Genomic DNA, 19725 nt, shown 5'->3' on the forward strand with positions numbered 1-19725 from the left:
TCTCACATCGCACACTCACAGCACATTCCATACAGAAAAATCTTATCAAACATTGAACAGCGTTCAGACAGTTTCACTACCATTATACAGACCCTTTCCAAAAAATTAGAATATCATGGAAAAGTTTATTTATTTCCATAATTCCATTCAAAACGTCAAACTTCCATAGATTATAGATTCAGGGCCCACAACTTAAACTGAGACTTAATTGTCTCAGTTAGGATGCCAGATTCATGAATCTTCTCTGTTTGATAATCCGCTGAAGCCCACGGTCAGCTCTTCTGCTGGTGCATCTTCTCCTGCCACATTTTGCCCTTCCACTAGACTTTCCATTGATATGCTTGGACACAGCACTCTGTGAACAGCCAGCCTTCTTAGCTATGAACTTTTGTGGCTTACCCATCCTATGGAGGGTATCAATGATGGTCTTCTGGCCAGTTGTCAAGTATGCAGTCTTCCCCATATTGATCCTAACTGAGACAATTGAACCAAAGTGAAGCAATTTAATGACACCTGGGAAAACCTGTGCAGGTGCTTTGAGTTTAGTAGACGAGTGTGTGACACTCAGTTTAAAACATTCATGCCCTGTAAAATTTGGCCTGATTTCTTCACAGTATTCAAATTTTTTGAAATCCTTTTTTCGTGGGTTTTATGAGCTGGAAGCCCAAATTATGTACAAATAAACAACTAAATACTTGAAATCGTTAAAGTTGAGGGACCTGAATCTATGGAAGTTTAACGTTTTGAATGGAAATAAATAAACTTTTCCATGATATTCTAATTTTTTGGAAAGGGTCTGACCTGATGCTTCCATGACAAAACCATAATGTCTCATTTAGCAACAATTAACTTGCTGCTGTATCTGTAATAAATAGCTTAACAGATCTATCAATAAAATATCACTGATAAATATGTCACAATAACAGTCAGGACGTTAAAAAAATATTACTTGTTGCTGTCAAATCATTTAATGACTTACTGTTCGGCCGATTTAAATCTGGACTACTTTTTCTCCCTAAAAAACAAACAAAAGAAAACAAACTGTTTGTGAATCTAAGTAATGCGCTACATGACTGAAATGATTCAGAATACGTTATTCCAAAACTCACGTTTCTTATTTCCACTCATGCCTGGAAAACATCACAACAACACGAAATAACCACTAATAAATGCAAACATAAGTTATAAAGTACCCTTAGTTTAATCATGGCAGAAAATGGCACAACAGGCTACACGTTTTAAGATTTCTAATTGTAGGCCTACCTGTGTGTTTAATATGCGTAAGCCGTGTTTTGTTTACTTTGCTTAATTAGCCTATGTCGCAGCGTTTAATGATTAAAGTGAGATGTTTAGTTGTTAAGATTATATTATGATGGATCATTAAAGACACTTGCTAATAACTTTAAATAAAAATAAACATGCTAATATACTTTATTCAAACCTTACCTGAACTGTGCGCCATTTCGTGATGCGTTGGTGATATTTACTAAATTACGATTTCGATGAGGATAAAATGAACACCTTAAACGCCAATGCGGCCCCTTGTGGAGGCTTTGAAACACATCGACAGATTCTACAGCGCATGCCCACTAAAAAGAGCTCAATATTCGCTAAAATATGTTTTTGTACTTTTCAGATCAGTGGAAAAGACATGGAAACTGATTAAGTGGAATAGAACTATTTCTTTCCAATTCCTGTCCTTTTATATTAAATTATAATGTATTAATAATGATTGTAATTAATCTCATTTTGTGGTTCTCTTGATAAAATAAACATTTATATACGGCCAATTGTTAAGGGCAGGCAGGCTACCATCTAAGCAAAATACACAGATGGTTCATGTATATATTTTAAAAACAAATAGCTTATCAATGACTAATGCACAACTGCACTTTCAACTAAATATAACAGTTTGAATTTTTCTGCTTCAGACACCATGAGTCAATGAATTAAAAGAAAAAGAGTTAGTATCATGACACAAACCTATTTGAGGTTTAATATGCGTCTCATCTGTATCTTACTCATAGAGGAACTCATGTTTACATCAGCATCTTCTGCTTCACTCTATTTTGACCCAAAACCATAATACAAACGAGCCTGATTTCTTCCTAGTGTGAATTTTCATGTCAAAATTCACTGTAAAATTGGTGTTTACTTAGAATTCCTCTGAAAACAGATCGCCGTTTTAACAAGTAAATTACCTAGTCATTTTTCAGTGACTTCCTTAAGTATGCGTAACAGTGCACAATATGAGAACTTTCTATACTCATGTATCACAGTCATCAGTGTGCTGAACTTGATTCTCACATTGTGTTTCAATGTTGTCTGTGTGTCCATCAGGAGCAGAAAGATCTACTGACATTACAGTATTTTCACAACAACAAAGATAAAAACAAAGGGCGTCATTTACTACAAAAAGGTTTAATCTTGCATGAATAAAACACAAATACACATTAAATAAGGACATTCAGAGTGAAGTGTGTGTGTGTGTGTGTGTGTGTGTGTGTGTGTGTGTGTGTGTGTGTGTGCTGCCCTCATGTGGACGAACACCAGACCTGCAGGATGAAACCAAACCTCCACTATAAACCAGAGCAGAACACACACATGAGGAGACCTGCGCTGTAAACACTGATGTGACACACACAGATCTGCTGTCTGATCTGAGTGTGTGTGTGTGTGGGTCAGTCAGTGATGATGAGCTCGTCGCAGCCCCAGTCCTCATAACTGCCGTCAGGAAGATACCGGCGGATGATGATGGGGATCTTCCTGCTCCTGAGGGACAGTAAAAACACACACATCAATAACGCGCTTTATCAGTGTGTTTTTGTCCATACAATGAAAGTCAATGGGGTCCAATGTTCTCAATATGACTAAACAAACACACACACACGTCATCAACACAACAGATGAGAAACACACACACATACGAGACAGTTCTGTGTGTATATTATATAAGACAGGTGTTCTCAACCATGAGCTCTCAATATGACTTTCACATTTACATGTATTCATTTATCAGACGCTTTTCTACAACGAGCGCTTCATCCGGACAGATCCTGGAGTCAACAACAGTCGTGTGTGTGTTTGTGTGTGTCGTACTTGAGCTCCTTCATGGCGATCTGCAGCGGATCCGTCTCTCCTTCCAGCTCCACCATCACGGGCGCACACATCCTGTCACACAGGAAGTGATGTCACTAAGCACATGCTGTCACACAGGAAGTGATGTCACTGAGCACCACTGCAGCGCTAGCACAGCAATAGTGATGGGCAATCCGGCTCTTTTTCATGAGCCGGCTCGTTTGACTCAGCTCACTAAAAAGAGCCGGCTCTTTTTGACTCACAAACGGCTCTTTAAAAAATATATGTTTTAACTCGCTGAAAGTCCATCACACAACTGTGCAACGTGAATATTCACATTTTTAATTGTCCATAACAACCCAAAAATGTATCTGCTTGCCTTGCACATCTAATTAATGGGCAAAGTTATGACTGACTATTCTTCTTACCTTCTTTTTTTAAATTTTATGGATGTTATTGAGCTTGTAGAAGTTTAGCTCTTGTGTTCTTCTGAACATCTTGCGCTGCCATTGCCCGATGTCATATCAGACCATAATCTGTCTCTCTTTTAAATGCCTAGTCCACGAGTGGTAGGCTACGACTGGCTGTTTTAAAATATAATTAATATCGAAACAAAATAACCCAGGCAGTGTCATCTACGAGACGTTTAGCCCTCCTCCAATAGTACTAACAGCTGGGCTTAGCTTGCAGGTTTTGGCAAACTTTTTTCATTTGACTGGTTCAACCGCCACCCGCCCAAATTTAATTAAAATATTATTTTTCGTCACGTCATCCGCCCGATCCGCGGTTTATCGGCATCTCGAGTGTGTGTGTGTGAGTTGGCTCGGCCCTCCCTCATGCATTTTAATTGGTTGACATCGTGTGTATGATTGACAGGAGCAGAATGTGAGGCTGATCAGACAGTCGAAACAAATATGTGTGCGCCTTTAGGCCTATATAATAATTTTTTTGTTGGTCTTTGAATTAGTCAATTATTTTAAATACAATTAAAATCATTCATTATTTAATTATTAGCCTACATAATGATTTAATTTCTATATACTATATTTTTAAAAATAGAGTCGGCTCTTCAGATATGTGAGCCAGCTCCCGACGTTCACCTACAAGAGCCGGCTCTTAGATCCGGCTCATTCGCGAACGACCAATCACTACACAGCAAACCCAGACGTGCCAAGCTTGAGCACCATCAGTGTGAGACGGGACACACACAGACACACACCTATCCTCATAATTCTACTTTTCTTCTAAAGTTTTCAATTTGACCCAACTCAAAGATTTCACTGCACTGACTACATTATGAGATACAGTGAAAGTCACTTTTCACATTATGTTTCATGATTAATATTGCATTGCATAATGTGAGCCGGTCAACTAGTCAATTTAAGAAACCCCTAGAAAACAGTAAAAACAAAAAAACAACAGGAACATTGTGTGCACATGTGACTCATTTTAAAATAGGCTACTTGACTTATTATTCCAATATCCAAATATGATCCTAAATCCCACAGAAAGAAGGGTTTATATGCGTGACATTATAAACAGGACACTCATTAGCTGAATAAACGTTAGCCAATACAAACATATTTATAGAAAACAGTTCACAATGAATAAACAGGACCAATAATAGCAAAACGAATCCCTTATATAAAAATAAAAAAATCAAGTATAAGTTAGCCGAATCCGACATACAACAAGCGGTTGTTTTAACTAACGGTAAAGCGTCCATCTTTTAATGAGTAAAAAAAAAAAATGGATGAATAATACAAAATGCTTTCTGACATAAAAAAACAAGAAAGAACAAAATGTAAAGCTAGCACATACATATCATAGCAGGCAAAGTGCCTCAACTGAAAAAGCCGCTGCGCTGCCAAAACGCTCTCAGGCGTTCACAGCTAGCTAGTTTTCAGTCGGCTAAGGCTATGTTCACACTTAGCGTCTTTTTTCAAACTGCCAGCGTCTGTTCTACATTATAACCCTATGGAGTAAACCGTTTTTTCAAAAAAGTCCTGAGCGCTTTTTTAGACGCCACCGCCGGCGTCTTTTTCTGCAGCTCAGAGCGTCTTTTTAAGTTGAAAAAAGTTCAACTTTTCTGAAAAGAACGCCCTACGTCAAGCGCCTTTTTGACAGCTGACCAATGACAAGCGAGTAGCGAGACCTGTCGTTTCCATAACAACAAGAACAACTGTCTGTCGTGCACCCACAAACCTCTTTGTGAACCGACATTCTCCTCCCCGGTAACTTCAAAAGCCAACGCAAGAGCCAACTTTCTCTTTCTTGACATTTTTTGCATCACACAGCACTAGGCTACTGTTGCAGCTCTTGTTATAGCAGCCCGGTCTCACCCCAAAACGTCATATACTGACGCGTCTTGACCATGCGTCAACATACGACGAAAAGGGTACCCCTTTAACGTCAATATGAGACGCAGACAGAAGCGCACCAGCAGCGCCTCCTAGCGGTGCCCTAACGCATACCTAAACCTACCCATAACCCGAATCGTCACATATGGACGTTATGGGGGTACCCTTTTCGTCGTATGTTGACGCATGGTCAAGACGCGTCAGTATATGCGCCAGCCACAAAAGACGCGCTCGGCTGCTATTTGTAACCGAACGCTGCCAGCGTTTTTTTTTGCTAAAAAAACGCCGTTGTCAACTTTTTCTTGTCAAAAAAGACGCTAAGTGTGAACATAGCCTAAAAACGCTTTGGTGGAACCGCGGCCTTAAAGAGACATGCACTGAAACGGGTCGCTGTGATCAGAGCTGTTTTTGAGGAGGTAAAGGCTGTTGTTTTTCACAGCCATTGAGGAATTTAAACCAAAGTATGTTACAAACTTTACATGAAGACATTACTTGAGCATTTTATAATCTGCATGTCTGAATGATGTCTTCTCCTCTGAGTGACTATGATTGACAGAGCGTATTTTAAGTTAATCCACACAATCACTCCCGTGTGATCGTCGAATCTAGAGGATTAAGTAAACTCAACACAATATTCACCTTTCCACATCCACCCCAGGCCCGTTTACCTTCAGGAGTCAGAAGTAATGTTACATGGTCAACTACTGTTGCTTTTATTGTGCTATATAAATAAATGTTGATTGATTGAGTGATACTGTAACATTACTGTCCTCGCTGAAAGAGATCAGTCAGACGGCAGGAGTGGAAGAGTTTTTGCGGTCGATTTTCAGTCTCTTTTTAATGATAGTAATGATCACGATCATAGATAATGATCATCTGTCAATCATCCCCGCTTGCTATTTGGGGAATGAACCCAGCACTGTGATTGGTCGAACTCTGTTGCTTGATTTGAGGACTGCGCGTGCACAGGTTTTTACATAGTTTAGAGTGACAAATCGCACCAGCGTACTTTGAGGTCAAAATGCATACAGGTTGGCAGGTCTGCAAACCTCAGCTCTATAGTCCAGCTGTAAACTGAGGTATGTTTGTGCAGGAGGTCAAGGGTCAGAGGTCACTCACGCGATCTGCAGTGCTCGTGTCCCCAGGACTCGTGCACGCTCGTATTTGGTCATGTAAGGTGTGGTTATTCTCTTCTGATTGGCCTGTTGACCTTCACCCGCCGGCAGGATCTGGACGTTCTCCTGGTCCTCCTACACACACACACACACACACACACAGCGTCAACACGTCAGATGAGAAACACACAAGACTGTCAGAAGAGACTGAAACTGATCAACTGAGACTGCAATTATGAGCCAAAAAACTAGAGAAACAACACTATTCTCACTACAAATATTCACACGTGATTATGCACTGGAGAGTGAGAATCAAACAAAGTCTGAACAATAAATAGTAGCCTGTTGTATTTAACATTAAATATTTTACTTCATTGCCAAAGTCACAATAAAACAATCTTAATAGTCCTAAAATATGCACTTATCAATCTTACTGGGACTGAGATTATGAGCTAAAAAAGCAAAAGAAACTAATATTTAGCTATAGGGCTGGGCAATATATCGCATCACATTGATATGTGCATCTCGTCAGTAAAGCCGGTTCCTTGATTAGTAGTAAATCGCCTTCACCTGCTTTCAGATGGAGCGGCATTTACTACACAGCAAAAACTCCAGTGTTAAGTTAACACTCAAGAGTGTTGAAGTTAATGAGATAATTAAGTGATTAATTGAGTGATGATTGAGCATTATTGAAGACACCTGATGTTAACAAGCAGAATCACTGAAGGAGAAAATCACAAATTGTAAGTTACCATTATGGTGATCATTGTTTGCTTTAGTTGGGCTCTTGACCCTTATATATTCAGTTTAAATTTTGTTTGTCTGCTGTTATTGATTTATAACAGTCAAATGAACAAAGAAAGTGTGATCTGATAGTGTTGGTTATGTTTTGACATAATCATGCTGTGATTTGATAAATGAAGCTTATTGAGATTATTGAGCTCTGTGATTCTACAGCATAAGGTTATCAGTATTTTTCTTATAATCCAAAATATTTAATAAACATTGTTCTGATCATACACTTTGAAATAAGTTTATTTAGAAACACAGACATCAATAATCAGCCTGTGAATCTCAACAATGGTGACAATAATAAAGCATGTTGCAGTGGCTGCCACCAATCACAACTCATTAATGGCTCCCATCATGCATTGCGGTATGAATAAATTATGATCTGAATTGTCTGTGTAATTTACTTTTCCTAATTGAATATTCTGCTCGTCACCATTGTTGAGATGCATAGACTTAATCTTTATGTCTGTGTGTGCCTAAAAGAAGGATTTTTTTTAAACAACTTTTAAGAAATCCTTTATATCAGGGATGGGCAACTTCGGTCCTGCAGAGTTTAGCTCCAACCCTGAAAAAAAAAAAAATCACCTGCCTGTAATTTTCTAGTAATCCTGAGGACCTCAATTAGCTTGTTCAGGTGTGGTTGATTAGGGTTGGAGCTAAACTCTGTAGGACATTGGCCCTCCAGGACCGAAGTTGCCCATCCCTGCTTTATATTATATCTAAAATTCTGGATATTTATGCAGAATCACAGTTATTCTGTAACCAACAAAATAAATCAAAAACAAAGTTCAAATGATGATTGTCATAAAATAACCAACACCATAAAATCACTTTTTTTTTCTTTGTTCATCTGGCAGTTATAACTCAGATACAGCAAACAAACAAAATTTTAAGATAATGTATATGGGTCAAGAGTCCAACTAAAGCAAACACCGATCACCATAATGGTAACTTACAATTTGAGATTTTCTCCTTCAGTGATTCTGCTTGTTAACATCAGGTGTCTTCAATAATGCTCAATCATCACTAAATTAATCACTTAATTATCTCATTACCTTTAACACTCTTGAGTGTGGACTCATACACTCCCAGGAGTGAAAATTTAACACTGGAGTTTTTGCTGTGTACAAAGAGCCGTAGTTAACTGACAAGCTGAGCCATATCGCATTAATTATCGCTGGCGATACGTCTGCGATATTAATGCGATATGGCTCAGCTTGTCAGTTAACTACGGCTCTTTGTAGTAAATGCCGCTCCATCTGAAAGCAGGTGATGGTGATTTACTACTAATCAAGGAACCGGCTTTACTGACGAGATGCGCATATCAATGTGATGCGATATATCGCCCAGCCCTATTTAGCTACATAACAAAATTGACCCAACTTACATTATACTAACACAACAATAAAGATCATTTATAAATATATACTCTGCTGTATTATTATTTAATAAAACAACAACAATCATTACAGAATTGAAAGTTGAGGAGTTCAAATGTACAATAATATCTTGTAAATAATGTCACAATGCAATAAATCAAATTCTTATAATGAAAAATTAGTCTTAATATAATTTATATGCAAAATACAACGACTTTCCAATTCCTTTCGATTTTGACATGAAATATCAGCCGGAAATCTTGACATTATGAGATTACATTATAATACATTAACAGTTATGTTTGTCAGGAAACACTAGTGAGAATATAATCATAATAAAACATATCTCACATCCTCCACATTCTCCAGATCATCCAGAGGCTCTTCATCTTCAACATCATCAAAATCTCCGTCATCAAAACTGATCAACAACAAACAAACACAAACTGAAGTCAATAAACAAACCGACAACAGATCTCACGATGTGAACTAAACCCTAAACTAAAGATTTACTAAAGCACGATGTAGAGAGTTACGGAGTTACTCATGTTAAAATATCGTTCACAGTTATAATGTTTAAGTTTTAAAATAGATAAGAATACTAGAGAAATATGATCTCATCGTGTTGTTTTCACACTCACACACTTTAAACTACAGTAAACATTTAGAAACCACTGTAGCCGACGCGTTCAGAACTCACTTGTCTTCGTTGTCAGACATTATTAGTGTCTTGTGTGTCGTAAAGACGATTTAATTGTTAATTTTTCCGATAATTTCAGTGTGTTGTCTCGTCTCGCGCCTGACTGTAGGACGAGTCGAAGCGTGGAATGAACTTCCGGCGGTGCTGCAGCTTTCACAGTCCGTGCAGAAACACCAGCGCCACATCACTGACCTTCCCCAAACACTTACACATGTATCGACAATCCCCCTTCAAAAAGCAACAGAAGCCTAACTTTATTTATATGACACATTTAGAAACCTTGTTTGATCAACCATGATGCACAACTAAAGCTTCACGAAGTTTCGCAACCTTTTATTTCGAATCAGTGCTTCGAAGTGCATGTCGAACTGAAGTCACGTCAAAGAGTATAGAAGCCTTTGGTCACGTGATTTCAGCAATCACGAAAGTTGTAATTTCCTATAAATTTCTTAACATTTTGTCTGTACGTGTTTTGCTACAAATCTGTTTACACAGATTTTAAGAGAATAATATTGAGTGATGTTTACTCATGTTATAGATTACACATTAAAGACAACGCTTGTAGTTGCTTTGCAGAACATTATATTACTGTTCTGTGTTCTCGTTGCATTTACATCTTTAAACCAGCAGAAGGCCTCAGTGCGAGGAGTCTCGAGCGCTTCGTGAAATAATTTTTTTATCAAACCTTGCGTCTTATAATATAAGGTCAAGCTGTCTGTGGTGCCTCAAATAAATGACAATAATTGATAATCGAATAAGCAAGTATTAGTGAGTAGATACGTAAGTTTGTGATTTGTGATTGGAACTTGATATATTGGTATAACTGATATATTTTTAGTTTACTGGATAGGCTATGTAGGTATATTATGTATTTATAAAATGATATACCATACTCTATCGTTCTCAAAGGATCTGGAAGGTTTTTGAAAGAACATTCTTATAAAGGCTGCATTTATTTGATAGTCAAAAACAGTAATATTGTAAAATATGCTTACATTTTAAAATAGCCTAATGTTTCTCTATTGAATACATTTTAAAATGTGACTACAACTATAATGATAATGATATAGAGAAACGATATGATTGGGATCACTTTTAAGAAAAAAAAAAAAAAAAATCCAGCTGTTGAACGATAAAACACTGACAGCCAAGTAGAATCTATTCTACTTTAAGGGCTCGCGCATTTAAAATGGCAGAAGACATTGTGGAGAAGTTAATCGCCGAGGTAGGCTACAGAAAAACGATTTATCAAAAAGGTTTTTGATTTATCACCATTTCACCAGTCAAGAAAATGGATATAAAAAACAATCGTTCATACCCTCTGAATAAATGATGAGAAATATTACATCAGGTATTAAAAATATCTTTTACATGTAAAAATTTAATTGTAGAGCTCTCTGGTTGTAATTTTTACTAGTAAGAATTAAATTGTTTTGCTCTCTAATTTATTCTTACATAAAAATACAATTATGATGAGTAACACTGGGAACATTTTAAGCTAAAATGTCTTGCCATGCTAGGATTGGTCTGGATGACTGTGACGTCACTAAACCCGCCCACACATATTTCTTCCTGCTTTGTTGAAGGAAATGACAAACCTCGACATGCAGGTATCACTAATACTGAAAAGACACTGTTTGTGGAGCGTAATTCAATATGCAAATTTGATATACAACACAAAATTACGATTTTATATTAATTTGGAGTGTAATTGTAACTGTATGAGCTGCAGAAATGGTTGGTTTCACTTTCACATGGAAACAAAACACAATCTAAGATGGTGCGTCTTCTATTTTAAGTGCAAAATGTGCAAATGTATTGTAGCATACACTTTTATTACAAATTGTACATGTTGCTAAACAAATTTCTCAAATGACTCTTGTTTTGTGATTAAATCAAATATGGTAAGTTATTATTATATCTTTGAGCAAATTATTGTAATAAGATGCTCATTGCTCAAATACACAGACACACAAAACAATCATTCAGTTTTTATCAGAATAGTGAATCAGAATCAGTAATGTGTGTGTTTTGGAGAAAACAAACTCCCATACAGAATAGTTTTAAACAACGGCATATTAAAGTATTATCATATTAAAATAAATGTTGTGGTGTGGTAACATGATCTCATTAGTGTGTGTTAATGAAATAAAATCACTATAATCTCTCACAGGATGATGAAGAGACAGACGTCAGAAGTCAGAGAAGATGATCCACTGAAGACTGAAGAAAGAACAGAATATCATCATGTCCAGCAGAGAAAGCAGAGGTCAGAGGTTATGAATCAATGAATGATATTAATAGTTGAATCAACATCAGTCATCAGTCAGTCATCTCTGGTTCAGATAATAACTGATTATCTCAAACTATAAGCAGCTGGGCTCAACTCAAACAGGATCATCATGTAGAAACAGAGCCAATGGTTACATTAAAAACAATCACTAAATGTGTGAACGACGAAAGTTCAAGAATACAAATAAGTTATAAGTGTTCTCCTTCAGTGAAGGAGTGTGTAGTGTAATATTGAGATCTCCTGTGAACAGCTGGTCATTGATCAGTTCATTTAACACTGAGAACCATCCAGATGTTTGTCACTGTTTCCTTTAAGAACTGGAAGTCTGATAGCACTCATTCATTCTGTCCCAGACAGCAACATAGTGTCGGCCCAGATCCGGCCCACTGGACTGTGTGGAATCCTCCGGTACCAGATGTGGGCCGGATTTATTTATTTATTTATTTATTTAAGTTATTTATTTATCTTTGATCCGTTCAAACCGTGTCTCAATGAGTCTAGGTCCATTTGTATATTGGATGACAGCTTTTCATATGTTAATATGATAATATAAATTGTTTATGCAGGAACATATAAACTAAACTGACTAAACTAAAAAGTATTTAGTCAGCCACCAATTGTGCAAGTTCTCCCACTTAAAAAGATGAGAGAGGCCTGTAATTTTCGTCATAGGTACACTTCAACTATGAGAGACAAAATGAGAAAAAAAAATCCAGAAAATCACATTGTAGGATTTTTAATGAATTTATTTGCAAATTATGGTGGAAAATAAGTATTTGGTCAATAACAAAAGTTCATCTCAATACTTTGTTTTATACTCTTTGTTGGCAATGACAGAGGTCAAACGTTTTCTATAAGTATCCACAAGGTTTTCACACACTGTTGCTGGTATTTTGGCCCATTCCTCCATGCAGATCTCCTCTAGAGCAGTGATGTTTTGGGGCTGTCGCTGGGCAACAGATTTTCTATGGGTTTGAGATCTGGAGACTGGCTAGGCCACTCCAGGACCTTGAAATGCTTCTTACGAAAGCCACTCCTTCGTTGCCCGGGCGGTGTGTTTGGGATCATTGTCATGCTGAAAGAACCAGCCACGTTTCATCTTCAATGCCCTTGCTGATGGAAGGAGGTTTTCACTCAAAATCTCATGATACATGACCCCATTTATTCTTTCCTTTACACGGATCAGTCGTCCTGGTCCCTTTGCAGAAAAACAGCCCCAAAACATGATGTTTCCACCCCCATGCTTCACAGTAGGTATGGTGTTCTTTCTCCTCCAAACACGACGAGTTGAGTTTTTACCAAAAAGTTCTATTTTGGTTTCATCTGACCATATGACATTCTCCCAATCCTCTTCTGGATCATCCAAATGCTCTCTAGCAAACTTCAGATGGGCCTGGACACGTACTGGCTTAAGCAGGGGGACACGTCAGGCACTGCAGGATTTGAGTCCCTGGCAGCGTAGTGTGTTACTGATGGTAGCCTTTGTTACTTTGGTCCCAGCTCTCTGCAGGTCATTCACTAGGTACCCCCGTGTGGTTCTGGGATTTTTGCTCACCGTTCTTGTGATCATTTTGACCCCACGGGGTGAGATCTTGCGTGGAGTCCCAGATCGAGGGAGATTATCAGTGGTCTTGTATGTCTTCCATTTCCTAATAATTGCTCCCACAGTTGATTTCTTCACACCAAGCTGCATACCTATTGCAGATTCAGTCTTCCCAGACTGGTGCAGGTCTACAATTTTGTTTCTGGTGTCCTTTGACAGCTCTTTTGTCTTGGCCATAGTGGAGTTTGGAGTGTAACTGTCTGAGGTTGTGGACAGGTGTCTTTTATAGTGATAACAAGTTCAAAAAGGTGCCATTAATACAGGTAACGAGTGGAGGACAGAGGAGCCTCTTAAAGAAGAAGTTACAGGTCTGTGAGAGCCAGAAATCTTGCTTGTTTGTAGGTGACCAAATACTTATTTTACCGAGGAATTTACCAATTAATTCATAAAAAATCCTACAGTGTGATTTTCTGAAATTTTTTTCTGATTTTGTCGAAAATTACTATGATTTACTATCAAAATTACTATGATGAAAATTACAAAAAAAATACGAAAATTACAGGCCTCTCTCATCTTTTTAAGTGGGAGAACTTGCGCAATTGGTGGCTGACTAAATACTTTTTTGCCCCACTGTATTTCCTGTAGTTTTGAATAGGGGGACTGTGATTGTTTTGTATCTTTTAAACAATTTCCTTGCCAGAGTTTTTTTTTTTTTTTTTTTGCCAGCCACCAACAGAGTTTTTGATAATTTTCACAAACTTTTCATGGCCCCCAGAATATTTTGTTGTATGAATATCTGAACAATATATCAAAAGAAAGAACAGCCTCTGCTTTTAAACAACAACAAAAATGTTGGTTTATTGGTTTCACTTTATTTTGATCCCTTCAACACATTTGTTATGTTGCACCTTTATGTATACCAATTCTCATTAGAGTATTAGCAGACTGGTAGGGTCAGAATAAGTACATGTAGTTGCAAAGTTACTTATAGTCAGTATAATATCTGTCTGAGGAGCATCAGAATAAAGAGTTAGCAGATATTAAGCAGACAGTCTACTAATACTCTAATGAAAGTTAGTTGATATAGGGTTGCAAACAGAATGTTCAAAGTGACCATTAAAATAAAGTGTTACCAAAACATTTTATTCTAGCTTCATGCATTAATGCATTTTTTAATCAACATTTGAATATGGGTATGTTTAATAAAAAAAAAAAAACATTTTGAGCAAAAAGCTGAGAATTTTTTTTGTCAAAAACTACAATGTGCGTATAGGGCTGTCGTGGTGAATTATTTTGAGTGGCTCAATAGTGTGATACACTGCAAAATCCCCAGTGGTAAATTAACACTAACTCAGTGTTTATATGAGTCCACACTCAGAGTGTTATAAGTAACACTGAAGCAATGTTGAAGTTAATGAGATAATTAAGTGATTAATTGAGTGATGATTGAGCATTATTGAAGACACCTGATGATAACAAGCAGGATCACTGAAGGAGAAAATTAAAATGTATGAGGCTACGTTTACACGTGAATGGCTATTTTCATAAACGGACATTTCACCCCTCTTCGTTTTCAAAAATAACATCGTGCACACGAACCTGTGTATATGCTGTCAAGAGCATGCCAAACCTGTAGGTGGCAGTGTAACGAGAAGCTCAAGCCCACGGTAGCCAATCAGAATCCCGAAAATAGTCACATTCTGTGACGTCGCTGCCTAAAACTTTGTTTTTCTCAGTTTACATGCAAACGTGCAAACAGAGTTTTTCCAAAATCTCCACTCTGGCCGGAGTTTTTAGAAAGAATCGTTTTCAGACGCGAATTCTCCGTTTGCGTGTAAATGAAGGACACAAACGAAGGGAAATGTCTCCGTTTGTCAAAATAGCCATGTACGTGTAAACGGGGCCATATAACACTCTGAGTGTGTGGATTATATAAACACTGAGCAGTTTTAATTTAACACTGGGGATTTTGTCCCAAATGGCACCTAAGTACTCGCAGTCAGGGCCGGTTCTAGACATTAGGAGGCCCTAGGCAAAATTCATGTTGGAGGCCCCCCACCCCCAATAAAAAAACACTTGAAACAAATTCCTAACCTTTTTATTTATACAACATTTAATTTTAAAAGCAGTATATTTTTACTTACACAGTACATAAGTTTGGACACATTACTATTTTTAATGTTTTTGAAAGAAGTCTCTTATGCTCATCAAGCCTGGATTTATTTGATCAAAAATACAGAAAAATAATATAGTGAAATATTATTAAAATAATGGTTTTCTATTTTACTATACTTTATGTTTCTGTGATGCAAAGCTGAATTTAGTGTCACGTGATCCTTCCGAAAACTTTATAATATTCTGATTTATTATCAAATGTTAGAAATGAAGTTCACTTTTAAAATGAAAATTCTGTCATCATATACTCACCCTCATGTTGTTTCAAACCTGTATGAATTTCTTTCTTCTGCTGAACACAAAGGAAGATATTTAGAAGAATGTCAGTAACCAGACAGTTTTTGGGTCCCATTGACTTCCATAGTAGGAAAAAAATATACTATGGAAGTCAATGGGACCCAAAAACTGTCTGGTTACTGACATTCTTCTAAATATCTTCCTTTGTGTTCAGCAGAAGAAAGAAATTCATACAGGTTTGAAACAACATGAGGGTGAGTATATGATGACAGAATTTTCATTTTAAAAGTGAACTTCTCCTTTAATATTTATTTTATAACCTGTGATACTTTTTTTCAGGATTTGTGATTATTAAAAAGTTGTTTTAAAAAAAGTCTTCACTATCACTTTTTATATATTTAACACATCCTTACTGAATATTCCTGTTTTTTTCTGTATTTTTGATCAAATAAATGCAGGCTTGTAGAGCATAATAATAAACTTCTTTCAAAAACATTAAAAATAGTAATGGGTCCAGACTTTTACCGGTACTGTATGTACATATTAATCAAACTTTATCTAAGGTAATCTCTTTTTTGTTTAATGAAGATGTTATTGTTGTTGTTATTTTGCTGTTTTATTCAATTTATTCACAGTTCCAGAATCCCACTTCAGTAGATGAGCATAAGTGCTTTTATATTGCATTGCTACCTTAAATATGCTATACACAAATCAAGTGGAAGAGAAAGACACGATCGCTACGGAGCAGAAAAAAATATATAAACTGATATTATTGGCGTAATGTCAGGGTATAATCTAATCATCAGCAGAATTTAGAAGATGGACCCATAGATATGAGATCCTTTATTTGAAACATTTAAAAATGTTGTAGTGTGTTGGCTTTTTAACTTAGAATACAGACGTCTTGTCTTTTAATTTTGTAGCTTTTTTACTAGTCAGCTCCCGACGCGATGTTATTCATTGTACGCGCAAATTCAAAGCGTCGCGTCTGGGCACGTTAATGACGCTCGCGCTCTTTTAAACTCGTAATAAAGCGGTGAATGATTTTTCCAGAAATGAAGCTGATCTACAGTACAAGTTTATATTTAGAATACATTGCAATCACTCCAAAATAGATGACGACAACTCACACACCTGCATTATGAGCTGTGCTTCTTTGTGTGCTTATTAGGCTTTTGCCTCGCAGCACCTGATGGATGCGTTCGTTACACATACTTTCAGAAGCCGGCACCCGCTTTGTAACGGACACATTCATTGGTTTAACTGCAGTAATGTAACAGTCTATGGTTAAGATAAACATCGTCACTATTTTTAGTTAATTAATAAATATTGAAATAAATTGTAGATAGGACATTTGTAATTATTTAATTTTTTTTGTCCCTCTGTCTGGGCCCCATCCCGCCAATCGGGCCCTAGGCACGTGCCTAGTTTGCCTTTGCGTTAATCCGGCTCTGCTCGCAGTCTTCCTACGAGTCCGCACTTTCGTGACGTAATGCTGCTGTGACTGTCGGGAAGAAGTGTTAATTTCAAAAGTGCAAAAGCACGAGCACCCTTCTGAGACCTAAAAGGACAAATGGGACACCCTGATGGACACTCGCACGTGACAGGCATTGTAAGTCAACAAGACCGAAAGCGCATATGAAGTTTGCCATTTGGGACAGGGCCTTCGTCTCTGCACATAGACAGGCTGTCACTCAGCGCACAGTTACATTGTTACGCCACTAGGTGGTGGCAAGGTAGTGTCTTTGAGTTAGTCATTAAAGCGGTAGTCATCGCGTAGCCAGACCTTCAGACTGACGGCTGAAGGTCTGGAATTCATAGCAGCTTTCTTCGGCCAAGGCCCGCCCATAAGGCCGTTTGACCGACATGTCAAACAACCAATTACAGTTCGTTTCGTTCAGCGTCACGTTTCGGGGTGTGGAAATGTCCCCACAACAACAGACCGGCGTGCAACAAGTCAGTCAGCATAGAAAATCAAAGAAGGAGAAGAAAACAAGCAGTAAGTCATTGATCTGTTCGTGCACGTATTACAACAATGGCGTCTTTTTGTCTCCACTAAGTGCCTCAAACAAAACTCCTGGACATCTCATAAAGAGTATATGCCATGAACCTCGCATACTTTTGAGAATCCTACGTTTAGCTGATCTTGATAAATGCTCATTGTCACTCATGTAAACACAACAGTTTTTCTTCCGCAATCACACGTCTGCGCTTTGTTTCCCGGCGGACCGAAAATAAACGCGACACTCGTGCCCCCCGGAAATCCGATAAAATTCAACCAATCAGATGACGACTTCGACATTCCTGAAGTGTTTCCAGTTAAGTGTACCATATGCATCAGACGTTATTAGCCAACGTTCCGTGGGCGTGACGTCTGAGGCTGAGACTATTAAGGCGGTGGTTGATTGCGATTTCACTTTTTTCATTTTAAATAGTGTGTACTGTTGCTGCTGGTGTATGAACAGTATCTGCAAAGTTGCTGCGCTGAAAGTTCAACGTAAGCAGAGATATCGTCTTTTAAAAATCAGGAAGTTTAATGCCTACAAAAACCTCTCGAAATGGGACTACAACAAGATACTTCCCGGGTTTTATATGTAACTAACCCACATCAACCCTCCCTCCGGAATATGCAGAAAAGGGGGCATGGTCATATTTCTGCGGCTTTGTCGAAGAGGAAGAGTTATAGTGGAGAGCTGTAGCCATGCCGTCGAAAGTGTGTTATTTTCACCCAGCTGTCAGGTCTTCTGTGTTCGGGCTTCCTACGGACGCTGTAGTTCGTCAACAATGGCTAAAATTTATGTTTGATTATGTTCCTGAAAATTACCATCGTAATTTAGCTCTCTGTGCTGCGCATTTTACGGAAGACAGCTTCTATAATCTCCACGAATTCAATGCCGGATTCAATAAGAAACTGTTACTAAAACATGAAGCAGTTCCAATTTTAAAACCAGAGGCAGCAGTTGTTGGGCCACAACCTGTAAGTAAGACTTAATCATTTTAAATGTATTTGCATGTATAATTTCAGACGTAATGTTTTAGTTTTATCAGAGCGTAAACAAATGCCAGCGCTGGCTTTAGTAGCCACTTAGTTATGCTAGTTTGTGTCTATGACAAACGCGTACAAACATTTTGGACCTGAATTTGTAATTATGTACTAATTTTGTTAATGTATTTTCCATGTATACTTTATGACGTAATTTTTCGATTTGATCAAGAACATAAACCAATGCCAACGCTGTTTGTTTATAGTAGCCAGTTAGTTCGATGCTATTTTGTGTGTATAAGACAAATGTGTATAAAGTTCAAAAAATGATATGTAATCGATAAAACAATAACTTTAAAAAACGGTATTACTCAGTCATGTATTCAGTTATTAAATGTTTAATCAGGAGAAAACCGTATCTCAAAAGCTAACAAGCAGCAGTAGCATTTTCAAGTAACAAAGTATCTAAATTCTTATATAATAATAGTAGAATAGAATAGAATAGAATAATAATAATATAAAAATGTACCATTCAGAAACGTTTTGTAAGAGCCGTGTTTGCGGAGGTTCTGCTTGACTCTCTTCATTGCCGCTTTCTGGGTCTGATTCTGGCTCAAACTGATACGGCAGTATTGACACCATTATTTACATTTGACCGGAGCACATGCAACTTTCGCCCGTAAAGGTAATGGGCGTGAAGTTTCCGACAACGTGCACTACGCAGTTTAGCCAATTACAACACACCGGCCCAACTAACCAATCTGAGCCCATTGCCTGTTTCTGAGGGAGTGGTTTCATAGAATCGGGAAGTCAACCGGTCGTTCAAATGACAGAGGAGAAAGCGGCTTACAATAAAGGTGAAATTTATGAAAAATAAGGCAAAAAAACAACAACAACAAAAAACACACGAAGACATGTTATATTGCTCCCCATAAACACAATCATGCAACGAAAAAAAGCAGTAAACCACCCCTTTAAACCATTCATTCAATGAACACGTTCAAAATGCTGATTCATTAAAAGATAGATGTATTGAAACAAGGTGTTAATTATTTTAACTTTGAGCTTCA

General features: G+C 37.6%; 3 protein-coding genes across 5 annotated transcripts in view; 1 reads left to right on the forward strand and 2 right to left on the reverse strand.

Annotated features, from left to right (window-relative positions):
* Positions 1-19725, reverse strand: part of LOC309502917 (GTPase IMAP family member 5-like) — a gene marked incomplete at its 3' end in the record, with an annotated part of 149437 nt that overhangs the window by 343 nt on the left and 129369 nt on the right. Inside the window, exon 1 of one of the 2 annotated variants that reach the window (XM_082175543.1) lies at positions 1447-2249. The exons of the other annotated variant lie outside the window; for it this stretch is intronic. Coding sequence (XP_082031669.1) covers positions 1447-1462 — 16 coding nt within the window. The 5' untranslated portion in view covers positions 1463-2249. Of the gene's footprint in view, positions 1-1446; positions 2250-19725 lie in introns of those variants that run through there. 2 annotated transcript variants of the gene reach the window in all.
* Positions 2403-9584, reverse strand: polr2f (RNA polymerase II, I and III subunit F). The gene is made up of 5 exons (XM_082175378.1): positions 9425-9584; positions 9076-9145; positions 6558-6688; positions 3100-3171; positions 2403-2772 (listed from the first exon to the last, which is right to left on the reverse strand). Exons 1-5 carry the CDS (start codon positions 9442-9444, stop codon positions 2682-2684), a joined length of 384 nt encoding a protein of 127 aa, XP_082031504.1. The 5' UTR covers positions 9445-9584; the 3' UTR covers positions 2403-2681.
* Positions 11002-19725, forward strand: part of LOC309497856 (uncharacterized protein) — a 606947-nt gene continuing 598223 nt past the window's right edge. For both annotated transcript variants that reach the window (XM_082168195.1, XM_082168196.1), the window contains exons 1-2: positions 11002-11204; positions 11598-11693. In XM_082168195.1, coding sequence (XP_082024321.1) covers positions 11672-11693 — 22 coding nt within the window. In that variant the 5' untranslated portion in view covers positions 11002-11204; positions 11598-11671. The remainder of the gene's footprint in view (positions 11205-11597; positions 11694-19725) is intronic.

Source organism: Leuciscus leuciscus (assembly GCF_965113295.1).
Source record: "Leuciscus leuciscus genome assembly, chromosome: 1".
In the NCBI taxonomy this organism is placed as follows: domain Eukaryota; kingdom Metazoa; phylum Chordata; class Actinopteri; order Cypriniformes; family Leuciscidae; genus Leuciscus; species Leuciscus leuciscus.

Bases quoted from the DNA above. Each gene is read 5' to 3' on its own strand.
- polr2f (XM_082175378.1), bottom strand. From the start codon at position 9,444: ATGTCTGACAACGAAGACAA. The intron at 9,146-9,424 runs GTGAGTTCTGAA...GTTGTTGATCAG, and splicing joins ATGTCTGACAACGAAGACAA to TTTTGATGACGGAGATTTTG. The intron at 3,172-6,557 runs GTGAGTGACCTC...CCTGTGTGACAG, and splicing joins ACACGAGCACTGCAGATCGC to GATGTGTGCGCCCGTGATGG.